The following is a 15,694-nucleotide window of genomic DNA, read 5'->3' as shown; positions in this document are numbered from 1 at the left end:
AGACGAAAAATATGGAATTGTTCAAGCCAATACAGACGGGGCAGACGAAATAGAGGCAGTTGTTCAAGTCAATGTAATTATAGCACACGAAATCGAGGAAGCTGCTCAAGTAAATGAAGATGGAATAAACGAAATAAAGGGACTTGTTCAATATTTGTAAACGGAGATGACAAAACAGAGGTAGTTGTTCTTGTCAATATACACGAGTCAGACGAAATAGAGGGACTTATTCAGGTAAATGTAGACGGCGTTGACGAAATAGAAATTGTTGGCATCATGGGAAACGGTGAAAGTGGAAAGACGTTTTTAACCTGTAAAATTAAACCTCTGTATGTAAAATGCTGAGGTGTTTGGGTCATCTTGATTTCATTTTGTTTTTATTTCATAGTCAGATGCTTACATTGGGCAAAGATGATACTTACTATTATAACAGTTTTTATTGATTTAATAAATACATTTTTTATATCTTTACAGAAAGTCCAAAGCAATAAACTAATGGTTTATATTGAAACATACATACATTAGTGTTCCACAAGCAGTTATACACCATATGTCAGTAAATACTAACAAGGTTCTCTTGTTTGTCAAAGGATTTATTATCCAATCTTGTTAAAGTATAACCCTTTAATTGGCTTCCTAAACAGATAATTGACATCTAGAGACTGGTTTATTATATTACGACGATCCCACTGCCACAGCCTCATGCGAACATCGGTACATATTTTATACCACTGGAACAGGACTAAACAAGCGAATAGTGAGCTCATAATATCAATATCCTCAGAGATGAGATAATCTTTGATTGTCGTTATAGGGTGAGTCGATAGCGGGGTTTTCCCTGTATCTCTCTCCCGATTGGTCGATTCCACCATCTCCATACATGGCGAGGGGCGTGGTTTGTGGTTTGATGCCTTCAAACTTCTGGTAAGGTGCGGGACGAGTGTGTGCACGAGGAATATGGAACGACGCCGGGAACAGACGAAGCTTGCCCTGAAGATAGTATTAATGTACTCAGTAGTCTTACACTCCTTTTAAGTCAGGTAGTCTGGCACTAATACGCAATGCAAAAGCCGGGCACAAGTCAGAAAATCAGGAATAAATAATTGGGACTTCAAGTAGTCAGGCATAACAATGTTGTCAGGACGTCAGGCATGTACTTATGCCCAGTTTGTTTGGCACTTGTATAAAGTAAGGCAATAATACATTGTCAGGCTTTAAAACGCACTAATACATAGTCAGGCACTAATACGTTGTCATGCCTTATACGTAGTCAGGCACTAATACGTTGACATGCCTTATACGTAGTCAGGCACTAATACGTTGTCAGGCTTTATACGTAGCCAGGCACTCATACCTTGTCAGACCTTATACGTAGTCAGGTACGTATACGTAGTCAGGCCTAATACGTAGTCAGGCACTAATACGTTGTCAGGTACTTATACGTAGTCAGGCACTAATACGTAGTCAGGCCTAATACGTAGTCAGGTACTAATACGTTGTCAGGCACTAAAACGTAGTCAGGCCTAATACGTAGTCAGGCACTAATACGTAGTCAGGCACTAATACGTGGTCAGGTACTTATACGTAGTCAGGCTTAATACGTAGTCAGGCACTAATAAGAAGTCAGGCCTAATACGTAGTCAGGCACTAATACGTTGTCAGGCCTAATACGTAGTCAGGCACTAATACGTTGTCAGGCGTAATACGTAGTCAGGCACTAATACGTTGTCAGGCCTGATACATAGTCAGGTACTTATACGTAGTCAGGCCTAATACGTAGTCGGGCACTAATACGTTGTCAGGCGTAATACGTAGTCAGGCACTAATACGTTGTCAGGCCTGATGCATAGTCAGGTACTTATACGTAGTCAGGCCTAATACGTAGTCGGGCACTAATACGTAGTCAGGCACTAATACGTTGTCAGGTACTTATACGTAGTCAGGCCTAATACGTAGTTAGGCCTAATACGTAGTCAGGAACTAATACGTTGTCAGGCACTAAAACGTAGTCAGGTACTTATACGTAGTCAGGCCTAATACGTAGTCAGGCCTAATACGTAGTCAGGTACTAATACGTTGTCAGGCCTTATACGTGGCACGGCACTAATACGTTGTCATGCCTTATACGTAGCAAGGCACTAATGCGTTGTCAGGAACAGGAACTAAAACGTTGTCAGGCCTTATACGTAGTCAGGCACTAATACCTTACCAGGCTTTATACGTAGTCAGGCACTAATACGTTGCCAGGCCTTATAGGCAGCCAGGCACCAATGCGTTTTCAGGAACAGGCACTAATACGTTGTCAGGCCTTATACGTAGTCAGGCATTAAGACGTTGTCAGGCCTTATACGTAGTCAGGCACTAATACGCTGTCAGGCCTTTTACGTAGCCAAGTACTAATACGTTGTCATGCCTTATACGTAGTCAGGCACTAATACGTTGTCATGCCTTTTACGTAGTCAGGTACTTATACGTAGCCAGGTACTAATACGTTGTCAGGCCTAATAGGTAGCCAGGTACTAATACGTTGTCAGTCCTTATAGGTAGCCAGGTACTAATACGTTGTCAGGCCTTATACGTAGTCAGGCACTAATACGTTGTCAGGCCTTATACGTAGTCAGGTACTTATACGTAGCCAGTTACTAATACGTTGTCAGGCCTAATAGGTAGCCAGGTACTAATACGTTGTCAGGCCTTTTAGGTAGCCAGGTACTAATACGTTGTCAGGCCTTATAGGTAGTCAGGCACTAATACTTTGTCAGGCCTTATACGTAGCCAGGTACTAATACGTTGTCATGCCTTATACGTGGTCAGGTACTTATACGTAACCAGGTACTAATACGTTGTCAGGCCTAATAGGTAGCCAGGTACTAATACGTTGTCAGGCCTTATACGTAGCCAGGTACTAATAAGTTGTCAGGCCTTATAGGTAGCCAGGTACTAATATGTTATCAGGCCTTATACGTAGCCAGGTACTAATATGTTGTCAGGCCTAAAAGGTAGCCAGTTACTAATACGTTGTCAGGCATTATACGTAGCCAGTTACTAATACGTTGTCATGCCCTATACGTTGTCAGTCCTTATACATAGCCAACTACTAATACGTTATCAGGCCTTATACGTAGCCAGTTACTAATACGTTGTGAGACCTTATTCGTAGCCAGTTACTAATACGTTGTCAGGTACTTATACGTAGCCAGTTACTAATACGTTGTCAGACCTTATACGTAGCCAGTTACTAATACGTTGTCAGACCTTATACGTAGCCAGTTACTAATACGTTGTCAGGCCTTATACGTAGCCAGTTACTAATACGTTGTAAGACCTTATACGTAGCCAGTTACTAATACGTTGTCATGCCTTATACGTAGCCAGTTACTAATACGTTGTCAGGCCTTATACGTAGCCAGTTACTAATACGTTGTAAGACCTTATACGTAGCCAGTTACTAATACGTTGTCAGACCTTATACGTAGCCAGTTACTAATACGTTGTCAGGCCTTATACGTAGCCAGTTACTAATACGTTGTCAGGCCTTATACGTTGTCAGGCCTTATACGTAGCCAGTTACTAATACGTTGTAAGACCTTATACGTAGCCAGTTACTAATACGTTGTCATGCCTTATACGTTGTCAGTTACTAATACGTTGTCAGGCCTTATACGTAGCCAGTTACTAATACGTTGTCAGGCCTTATACGTTGTCAGGCCTTATACGTAGTCAGGTACTAATACGTTGTCAGACCTTATACAAAACCAGGTACTTATACGTAGCCAGGTACTTATACGTAGTCAGGTATTATACGTAGCCATTCCTTATTCGTAGCCAGGTACTAAATAGTACGTAGTCAACACAGTCATGCACCAATGTGTAGAAAGGCACTTATACGTAGTGAAGCACTTTTACGTAGTCAAGCATTAATATTTAATACTTTGTAGGGCACTCAGGGCCTGACGACGTATAAGTGCCCTACTACGTATTAAATATTAATGCTTGACTCAGGTATTAATACTAAGCAAGTCACTTGTACTCAGTCAAACACTATTGCATAGTCAGGCACTAATATGTACTCAGGTAATAATACGTTTTCAGAATATGATATGTTGTAAATTGTTAAATAAGTGAAGTTTAAATTTGTACTCACGTCCTTGGTGATCTCGTTGAGGAGTTGGTGGTCCACGAGGAACCCGTGCAGCAGTCGGATCATCTTCCGCTCAGACACGTACTCCCGGAAGTTGTACAGCACGTACGACCCCTGATACAAGTTAAGATAAGTTAAGATGCAACACGTCCTATCGAGATATGAATTGGTATCAAGTTAACTTACGACTCTTGCGGTGCATGACCGGATGACACTTGGATGGAATCTTGATTTAATATTGGAAAGCAAATGAGAACAAACCGTAAAAAGCTCATCAATTCTGCTTTTCTGTCATCAAAATATCATTATCCAATGGAGCAACGTTTGTGTAGTTACAACACTTATGCGCACAAGAGCGTCCAGTTAACCTAGACGTCCCGGGTTCGAATCCCGGTTAACATAGGTTGGGTTGACCATTGTCACCAAGACTCAGAGGTGGATTTCCTCCGAATAATCTGGTTTCCCCGATAGCACAATACCATTCTCTAGTGTGACATTTTTCCAACAAGCGGGATTAAATAGGTAAATCTGGTTATCTTGTTTTTACAACCGTGAATAAATAAATACCAATAATAGCTAAATGAAAACTAAACATACGAGATACATGGCAACGACGGCTCCCAGTGCCCACCCGACCGCCACATCCTCCCAGATATTGTGGTGCAGCCCTATTTCCGCCAGACCGCACAGTAGCGACAACATCGTGAACACCAGAGACAGAAAGGGCCGCAGCACACGCACCGACCGCGTCCGCAACGCTCCATGAATGTAGATCTGAAGGACAGGAAGTAGTGATTAGAGCATTGAAACTAATGGCAACAGTGCTTATATGACCTTTCTATTTTGTACGGTTTACAAGAGACAATTTCCACTCTTTTCTGCAAAAAACAGATGATTTAAAAATTGAAATATATATCTACCTACCGTAGTGAAAATTGCTGAATAAGCGGTCATAGTTGCTCGCATTGAAGGGAAAGACGCACTGGGAAAATAAAAAAAAGAATCAAGAAAAAGCCAATTTATCAATTTGTCATTGTATGTGATTTTTAAAACAGGTAATTTTACCAATAAAATAATTGAAACAAATTATTACAAATATTTTAAATCGGGGTAGAAAATTGACATGATCAATTATTGCCGTTTAAGAACAAGGTACACATAAGCGACAAAATGAATATTGCTTCTGAACATGGATTTTATTATCAACCGGGCCAATCCACCGGTTTGTATGACATTTAGTTTCGGTCAAAAGTCCTCTTAAGTCGAAATCATTTCTAAAATAGAGGTAAACCTCTTGTTGAGGAGCGTTTTTTATTCAATTAAGAGGTATACCTCTATTAAGAGGTACAGGTCCAAAACAGAGGTGCATTTTAATTAATTTAGAGGTATATCTCTACATAGATATTATATGTGTACATATTTGTGTGCATATCGTGGGCAAACGGGAGTACTTCGAGGAAACAGTTCTCGGCTTGGTAACCTGAGGAGCTATATTCGGATTTGCCACATTCCGGAAATCGAATCCGGGACTTCAACCCGTGACGCCTATGGGGAAAAGACAGTTCGCTCACCACCAACCTTCACACGGGAGACAAGCTCAAATAAAGTAATGTCAATACAATCAAAGACAATACCATACCGTGCGTGTCTTAGTGCCAGTTCGTCCTTATTGGTACACAACTCATCCCCACCCACATTGCCGTTGATCACACAGAGGGTGGAGTTGATCCGACACACCTCTAGAAAGTTGGGGCGGAGCTGACCTGTCATGAGTTTCACCACGTCTACAAACACCATTGAAGTCACGAGTCCGAACACAAACACGCCTGAAAAGACAAAACACAATAACGTAGATATAGGCCTATGTCCGCCAACAACTTTGGTTCGAAAGATTTTCATTATAACAGAACTCACCTTTGTGCCTTCCAAAAGGGTTTCTGTTTAACTGTTTTACTACTGCGTTTGTCCCTGCATTTTTCGTTGTATTTATGCTCAGTGAGGCTACATGGAATGGCCTTTTCGAACGTTTATCGTTATTAAAGAACTTGATCAGTAATGTTACATGGACTGGCCTTTTGTTCGAACGTTCATCGTTATTGCAGAACATGATCAGTGGTGTAAGATGGAGTGGTCTTTTCGAACGTTCATCGTTATTACAGAACATGATCAGTGGTGTAAGATGGAGTGGTCTTTTCGAACGTTCATCGTTATTACAAAACTTGATCAGTGGTGTAACATGGAGTGGTCTTTTGTTCGAACATTCATCGTTATTGCAGAACATGATCAGTGGTGTAAGATGGAGTGGTCTTTTCGAACGTTCATCGTTATTGCAGAACATGATCAGTGGTGTAAGATGGAGTGGTCTTTTCGAACGTTCATCGTTATTACAAAACTTGATCAGTGGTGTAACATGGAGTGGTCTTTGTTCGAACGTTCATCGTTATTACAAAACTTGATCAGTGGTGTAAGATGGAGTGGTCTTTTCGAACGTTCATCGTTATTACAGAAAATGATCAGTGGTGTAAGATGGAGTGGTCTTTTCGAACGTTCATCGTTATTACAAAACTTGATCAGTGGTGTAACATGGAGTGGTCTTTTGTTCGAACGTTCATCGTTATTGCAGAACATGATCAATGGTGTAAGATGGGGTGGTCTTTTCGAACGTTCATCGTTATTACAAAACTTGATCAGTGGTGTAACATGGAGTGGTCTTTTGTTCGAACGTTCATCGTTATTGCAGAACATGATCAGTGGTGTAAGATGGAGTGGCCTTTTCGAACGTTCATCGTTATTACTAAAATTCTATGGGTCCTTCGAACGATGATTTGAGATTATGAATCGTTTTGACGCCCTCAGAGATACTTTCTAGCCAGCTGAAAAACTCATTTATATTTTCATATTTTTAGACTAAACTTTAGAGGTCTAATTAATTAACTGTTTTCAGAATGTGATTGTGCACATATACAACGGACTTCAATAGTTGTGACGTCATGACGCTAATGGCGTTATTCTTTTGTCATCAAGTCATTGAAATTACGTTGACAACGTCATTCAAACGTAGCAACTCATTGCAGCAAGACGGATACCAATTCGAAAGGAATAAAAATGCCGCTTTCTTGGCAAGACATTGTATGTGCATGCTTCCCAATGCGCATGCGCAAGTATAAGGAAAGTTCCGGTTGGCGGCCGCAAAAAAATGGCAAAATAGTCAATGACGTGGTGCATTTCACCATTTTATCGTCGCAGTTCGACTATTATTTGAAATACAAGCCTGCAGGGAAGAGCCTGTCCCTGACGGACGTTTTGTTCCTCGGATGCCACGCCGACGACGATAAACAAGAGTGCCCCGGTTCGTGGTACGAACACGCCAGATATGTGTTTAAATCAGATGACAGAAAGGTCAAATTTGAGGGCTGGGTGCCGAAGCCAAACGGTCCGGAGATTTACCAAAAGCATTTGGAGAAGATCAAGAAGGAGAAAGAAAAGAAACATAGCCCAGAAGCTGGAGATAAAACAAGCCTAAAACCAATCAAATCGCTGAGCAGGGCAAATCCGCTCAGAAATGTAAAATGCGTGGGACTGGATAACAAAGAGGGTCCGCCGCGTGACCTTCATCCTGCCATTAAAGAGGTCATGGGAACAAACTATCCAAAATGTACGTGCGGACCGTCCGAGAGAGCGATACACGCAGGGAAGGCCCTTCCGGCCTATAACCCCGAGTACCGCATGGTCAATGACTACAGCCGTTACTTGACCAGGAAAAACAACTTGGAGGAAGTTTACACACCCAACCCAAGCTACGGGTTGGTTATGGTGGGGATGACATCAGGTGGCGATGATGACGTCATAATCCACACAGAGAGGACCATCTTTCAGGAAAGAGCACCATTGCGGACATGGAACATCGACAGCAAGGCGACGAAGCGATCCAAATTTGAGAAGCTCGCCTTCCCTTGAATTGGTGACGGGTTCCGTTCATATGTGTTCAGGACAACCATTGATAAACATTGTTCGCTTGAAGATTATTGAACGTCTCGACTTACACAAGTCAGTTCTGTTTTGAAAATAGGAGATTTATTGTTGTATTTGAATTGTTTATAACTGCAAATAAACTGTTGATTCAGGCATGTTCTTTTTATTGTTCAAAATATGTCCTGAGGGTGTCCAAACCTTAGATCAATACAAAAAACTCGTGTTTTATACATTTAGTTACAATTATTGCTGGAAGGATACTCTATTGGGGCTTCTGAATTGATTATGCGAACAATCGCCTTTCTTTCTCATGATTTCTTTAATTAGTTTAACAAATCTTGTTCTGAAGCGGTGACTGGTCATGTGATGCAATATTTATCGACAAAGAAAATACCCGCCCCTCACCCAAGAGGTTGTGGCCAAGGCAATTTAAACACTACGGAGCGGGAGGTCGTGGGTTCGATCCCTGGCCGCGTCATACCGAAAGCCGTTAAAAGTTGGTACAAGTAGCTCCCTTGCCTGGCGCTCGGCTTTTAATTAAAGGGTAGTGCTTGGAAATGTGGTGTACTCAGTACTGGTTTAACCCAGGAAAGTTGTACCCCGTGTGCCGGTGCTTTACACCGAGCATGTAAAAGAACCAAAGAGTCTCTTCGAAAAAGAGCTAGGGTATCAGACCCGGACTTCCTTGTATCCAACCACTGTCTCTTCAAAGGACCCCGTTGGAAATAAGTGTTATCCTTGACCGCAAGGTCTAAAGAAATACATACATACATACATACATACACGCACACGCACACGCACACGCACACGCACACGCACACACACACACACACACACACACACACATACAGCATGGCCTCTCTTTATGGACATGAGTTTCTACCCAGAAAACGGAATCGGGCGCGGTCAAGTTCTATTTATGACCAACTTTCGTCACAATCGGGCAAACTAAATTAATATATATATTATATAATAGTATATTATATTAGATATTATATAATATATTATTAAACCAAAACGCAGAAATTGGAATTCGGCACCGAGTCACTGACTCACCTATAAACCGGAAGAGGCGCCTAAACACTTGGGGAACATTGCAGGGGCGGCAGCAGACCCGGATGGACTTCTGGTTTTCTTCTGTGAACGCCCAGACGGCAACCTCGCCTATCAGCATCTGAAAATAGTTTTATACAATAAACTTACTTAAGTGGACTGAAAACGTATAGTCTCTTCACAAGTTCCATGCATAATGGAGCTGAAAACAGAATGCCTACGATTGAGGGGGCGGGGGGACGCTCCCGTTACCTTAACTGTTAATTCAAATAAAAAATTGTCTTCACCCATACACCCTTAATGGTTGAGCAAGTTCACAAACACCTTAAATATGATCGCTAGCCACACCATTTCTAGAACGTTAAGCTACTCTCTTGTACAAACGTAACGTGGACGAAAAGTGGCGTCATTCAACCCTTACCACGAAAGGCGGCACACATAGGCTGAGCGAGTAGACGATATTCTCAGGGATGACGGCGTTAAACGAGAAGGAAGAAAACGAGGGATCCGCCTCCCCGTGCGAGATAGCCGGATCCGTGCACGTGAAATTGACCTTCCGCATCGGAAAGACGGTCGTCCATCTGAAATAAATTAAATGATGCTTCATGAACCGTTTGTTTGTGGGTTTTTTGCCTATTGTGGAAAAGGGTGTCCGCCTTCCGGTGCCTTAGATTTTGTGCACGAGAAAATGAAGGGCAGCACGATGAATGATGTCGCCCATATTGTGCTTAAGGTATCCGACTCATGATATGTGAATATCAAATGCCTGGTGATCCTATAGGCTATAGTGATATGGTATCATTTGAAAGGGGTGTGTGTACAGGAGAAAGAATGAAGAAGGAGAAGTTCAAAAATACCGAAAATATTACAAAAAGTAAAATAAAATAAAAACTAAAAACAAGTGGTTCTTGATATTCACAGATTGACAAATATGCATTTTACGTACGCTTTCAGTTGAAATCAATATAGAATATACAAAGTGTAATAACTTATGTATGTGATGTACTTTTGATCTTTACCCTTAAAGTTCAATTCAGTGAAAAATATCAAATTATATTTCATGGATAAATCTCAATAAACAACCGAAAAGGATATAATAAAAAGGGGATATTTGTTATTTTTCAGTGTAAGATCGTGATTTATTTCACTGAGTGAGCACCAAAAGTTATATTTTAACCTTATGCACGCTGGCGTTTGACCTTGAATTGAGAGCGGGCAAAATTTTCAAAACGGTGAGAAATATCAAAATGTTATTTCAGTGTTTGAAACAGTGAAATAACTTTTTTTTTCACTGATAAAATTTCTATAATAATCACCGGAAATCATATGATAAAGTGGCGCCTTTAAGCAGTGTGTGACAGGAATAATATTTTATCAATACTATAATTGGTTATTTTGTTAAATCAGTCATTGTTTGCCTACTTTATCGTATATACGTTTCACCTTTTAATAACATAATTTATATTATTTTGACTTTAAAACTTTAAATTTCGTTGATAAATTAAATACCAAAACGGAAGTCAGGCTCTCTGTTACGCAGTATACGTCAAACTTGATGAAGATAACCTTCGAGTCATTTATTTTGTTCAAACGAACTACATATTCAGCATATTAAGTGGTCAACATTATATTCTGTCTATCGGGAAGGCAGTATTTCTAAAGTGGTCCAATATATTTATTTCAATCAATCAGCTGTTATTGGCCCTTATTGATTTGATCAGGTGAAATGGTACATAAAAACCCGTGGCTGGCCCAATTAGTCGGGAGTTAACACTAAATAATGTATACAACTAAAATCTTTAAGATTGTTAGTATTGACTAACATCAAAATAAATCGTAATGCGACTGTGTCACATCAAACCATTTATTTTTCTAAGTTAACATACTTACAATCTGTAACCATTACTTAATTGATAGCGTTTTTCACTATAAAGTTACATTAATTAAAGCTCGTTTCTGCTGAAAATAATCAGCGCACGCAAAAATGCTCGTTAAATGTTTCAAATAAGTTACACTGCTGATTTATTTTAAACCCTGCTTTAAGTTACATTTTAGTTTTTATATTGTAGTGCATGCTGAATAATTGAATGTTATTTCCGACCTTGTCAGTTGAAACAATTAGATCATTCTGTCATTCTAGTCTACATTTGGGTTGTATCAATTAGTGATTAAGAAAATAGTTTTCGGGAAAAAACTTAAATGATTCAAAAAAACACAGATGAATTAGGTACAAATAAAAATATATTTACATTTACCTCTATAAATGTTTTTTTAATAAATAGCAACGAAGTCACGAATTCCAAATTAAATATATTTTTTATCTGTACTTAAATTATACACTTTTTCTTCTTTTATTTTTTTCTATGTTTTTATGCATCCCATTTTTAGGCTGAAGACTTAAGTATCAAGTATCGTGAGATCTACTTTTTGACATGAAATATTGAAATAATTAATGCGATGGGGTTACAAAATAGGATGTATGGTGTTATGCGGTTAAAAATAGTGCGAATTTAAAACACTTTATAAAATGCTTTCCGATGGTTTATAGAGATTTATCAGTGACATAAAATTGATATTTACCTGTTTCAAATAGTAAAACAAAATATTGTCAATGTTCACTCTTTTGGAATCTTATTCGGTTAATTCCAAATCAAACGTCATGGCGCGAAGCCGAATGCCTAATATGGAAACACATTCGACGACGTCATTTCCTAAATGACCTTACGCTAGGCAACAATTTGGCCCGCCATTTTAAAAATCTGCGATAAACAGTCATTATATTTTTTCCAGAATATATTAAACAATGTAAATAAGCATTTGAGCTACAGAAATGCACAACATACATACAAAATAGAGACTGGTGAAATGCATAAATAGTAAGTAAATACTTTCTTCCGTGCAAGATCGTAATATATTTCATCGAGTGGGCACCAAAACTATAATTCATATTTACCTTTTTTCCATTATTCTCATTTATAATTCAAATACTTTCATAAGATTGCAACGTTAATGTGAATGTGAAAGCAAGCCGAAGGACCTTAAATAAATCTTGGTGAGGAACCAAAGGAATGGATAGTTATAGATACTTATTGCCTGTGAAGAGAATTGTAAAAATGAGTAAAATAACGCTTGTCGCGCCACCGCCTTTCAACGTTTTCATTACTGCATAGTAAAAGAAATGTGAAACTGTGAATTATAAAAAATATTGATAATTTATATTTAAAATTACGTGCAAAGTCGCTGTAAAAAGTGCGAACATGTTCTATGAACCTCTCCATTTGCTTTGATGCTTAGTCAGAAATCAATTTAATGGTATTGTATATACCTTTAAAGGGACTGTACTCCGTATGTTGGAATAGCGAAAAAAAAGAAAATTGTCGAAAACTGACTTAAAGTTGGTATCGATATGTACAATGCATTGAAACTTACTAACTGAAGTACCACATAGTTTACAATTAATTTATTTTTCGCAGCTTTTCGTATGTTTCCATTAAAAAAGATTACTAGGTATGTCTACCTAGTAGAATTCATTCGTTATGCGTGATTGGCTAGTCGATATTATCACGTGATATTACCAAGTTAGGTATATAGCTTAAATATTCCAACCGTTTGGAGTAAACCTACGTAGCACAGTGGATACGACACTGGACTGTATTTTTGACGACACCGGTTCGAACCCGATCCCCGACTCGATTTTATTTTACATTTTGGTGTTGTTGTGTTTTTTACAATTATGAAATCAAAGAGTAAAACAATTTATTAAACAATTGTCCTGAGATTCGTTACAGAAAAAACTTTGTTTGGTGCCAATATGGTGTACAGTCCCTTTAAGCAGTCATGTAAAGAATAAGTCTGGGACCCAGAGTGGGGTCAACGCTGGCCTCAGGGCCACGGGTCTATTATCAAAACGGTAAATAGTAAAGGATCCCAGTCTAACTGAGATTAGATCATGATTCAGTATAAAAACTTTGAGCCCCGACATGTCAATGATCTTGGAAAAAAGTAAACATATGTCGGCTAGATTTTTTCTTACAACGTAACTTAATGTCAAGCGTTTTTTTTACAAAAACTCATAAGGAAACTTCAGGTAAAGTTTCAAAGAAATTGTCTACAGCGGCTCCAACATACGTATAAATAGAGAATGTTGCACATAGCCGTACAATGGGCGGTCACATTGCAATTTTGGGAAATATTCGTCGCAGGAAAAAGGACAATCAATATACCATTTTCTTTACATGCATTATCTTATGGGTATCTTAGGTATCTTATCTAAAGCTCAAAAACATGCATTCCAAAGTAATAGATACATTAAAACATATAAATATTACAGTTAATATCGACATGTGACGTCATATATGCTCGTGACGTCATAAACTGTGTATATACATATTTGTATCTACTATTACGGAACCAAGTTTATATTATAACATATACATGATCAACTTACCTCAGAAAATATTCCAACACAATAACACCAGCTAAGATTACAAGTTCCAGAAGGAATGTGATGCAGACGAGAATTTTACCGCGCTCTTGGTGATCCGAGGACTCGGAAGCAGACGACTCAGCGCCGTCCCGATTGTGCAGATTCTCGGCTGACTCCACCCCAGCATTGTTGTTTTCGTAAAGCCCCATTGCGTATATACGATTTCCTTGAGTTGTGTGGTATCTTTATTTCTGTTATCCGAATTAACGTTTCTTTATCATCCGAAAACACACACGTAGCACTTAAGTATGCGAAACTTTTCTTTTTTAAATTTCATTCGAAGAAGGACACATCTACAATGTCGGCAAAAACTAAAATGATTTTAAATATCCCTGTTCAATATGGCAGTCAATAGTTGCAGCCTTGTCTTTAAGCCTTGCTCTGACGAAAAGTTCCATTAAATCATATGGCGTTCCATGAAAGTGCTTCTGAGTTGCCTTTTTACTACCCTAATTTTCCATTTGTGATCCGCTGAAAAAATAAGAAGAAAACAATCGTTACTCCGAATTAATTTATTAAGATTGATACTCTTTGTTCCGTTATTCAAAAACATCCACCTAACCTAAATGTTCCGCTATTCTTAACATAAGTCAGATTAAAATTCATTTACAAAATTACTCATTTGCATATCTTATGAATTAATTAGTGTTCACTCTCTCATAATGTTAATTATTTTCTAAATGCACGACTGACTTTAATGTAACATTATTACAATGCCGCTTAAATTCAGAATAAGAAAGTCATTGTTTATAACCGTTGTTGCTATGTAACCATCTCGTAAATTTGTCCTTAAAATATTTCTTTTTTTCATCGACGAACGAAATAATTTCGAACAATTCATGGGAATTGAGATCGTCACTCATAAAACAAACATGCGTATCAAATAAGCTATTGTTTGAAAATTGCAAAAAAAGTCTTCGGTGTTTTTATAATAATTTATATGTTACAAGTTGGCGTTTGTTTCAAACAGAAGAAAAGTAAACTCATCGAATATGAAGAATAATAGCTCTACACAAACTTGTTCGTCTCAGGATATTTTTTCCAATGATTATACTGTAACACTAATAACAAGATGAAGTTTTGTTCATTGAAAATGATATATTCGTTTTTCCACTCATGTAAATAACCATGTAATACATCTCATTAATAAGGAATAAACACATATGTAACAACATTCAAACACTATTCATAAAAGTGTTCACATTCGTCCGAACATAGTAACAAATTATTATAACGAGCCATTAAACAAAATACAAAGAGAGGAAAGTATGTCGCTCAAAGCGAACGTGACTCATTCACTAAAATATTTTGACTTTCAGCTATGTCTTAGCTTCGATTCTAGGTCAGCATCCCCAACTGAACCACAATGCTTCTTCTCTTTATCATCATCATCATCGCCGTTGTCATCACAGCAGCAGCAGCAGCACCACCACCACCACCACCACCACCGCTATCGTTGTCGTCATATTTAACACAACCACTAGCATCGTCGTAGTGGTCCTCGTCGTCGTCATATTCTCACCACCACCACCAACAGCATCAGCTATAACAACAGTACGTATTACTGCCATAAACATCACTGCATTACGTACTTCTGTTCCTCAATGCATATCGAAAACAGGCTTCATTATCATTATTACAGTATTTTAAAGCAACAAGTTTAGCACCGACGCTAATAAAGGTCAACTCAAGGAGATGTGAGACTCTTGTCAATGATTTATGATGATTGACAGTTTAATACTTCATAAATGCAATACGCCTCTCCTTCAGTTGATTAATTTGCATAAAACAAAGTCTTTATTACTTAATAATTGGTTGTAGCTTTAAAAATGAATACAGAACATACCTTCACGCATTTAGTGATCGGTAGATAAGCACAGACATGTTATACATTCTAATATCTATTTATTTTTAAGATATTCATTAAAGCTACGGAACATAACTATATATAAACTATAAATATATCATAAAACAAAGTTTCCTCAAAGCTTATGAAATTATCACAGTTTTGCGTCTTCTAATATCTACTTATTTTTAAGATA

General features: G+C 38.4%; 1 protein-coding gene across 4 annotated transcripts in view; it reads right to left on the bottom strand.

The window, feature by feature from the left end:
• Positions 1–422: 422 nt before the first annotated feature.
• Positions 423–15,694, bottom strand: part of LOC128214429 (phospholipid phosphatase-related protein type 5-like) — a 19,162-nt gene continuing 3,890 nt past the window's right edge. For 2 of the 4 annotated variants that reach the window (XM_052920900.1, XM_052920899.1), the window contains exons 2-9: positions 13,614–14,123; positions 9,588–9,747; positions 9,170–9,287; positions 5,781–5,967; positions 5,066–5,123; positions 4,739–4,915; positions 4,145–4,255; positions 423–990 (exon numbers count right to left, since the gene is read on the bottom strand). In XM_052920900.1, coding sequence (XP_052776860.1) covers positions 781–990; positions 4,145–4,255; positions 4,739–4,915; positions 5,066–5,123; positions 5,781–5,967; positions 9,170–9,287; positions 9,588–9,747; positions 13,614–13,801 — 1,209 coding nt within the window. In that variant the 5' untranslated portion in view covers positions 13,802–14,123 and the 3' untranslated portion in view covers positions 423–780. Of the gene's footprint in view, positions 991–4,144; positions 4,256–4,738; positions 4,916–5,065; positions 5,124–5,780; positions 5,968–9,169; positions 9,288–9,587; positions 9,748–13,613; positions 14,520–14,670; positions 15,010–15,694 lie in introns of those variants that run through there. The other 2 variants (XM_052920901.1, XM_052920898.1) reach the window with 2 other exon arrangements.

Source organism: Mya arenaria, chromosome 13 (assembly GCF_026914265.1).
Source record: "Mya arenaria isolate MELC-2E11 chromosome 13, ASM2691426v1".
Classification (NCBI taxonomy): Eukaryota; Metazoa; Mollusca; class Bivalvia; order Myida; family Myidae; genus Mya; species Mya arenaria.
The sequence above is the reverse complement of the archived record's forward strand: the minus strand, read 5'-3'. Positions and strand labels throughout refer to the sequence as shown.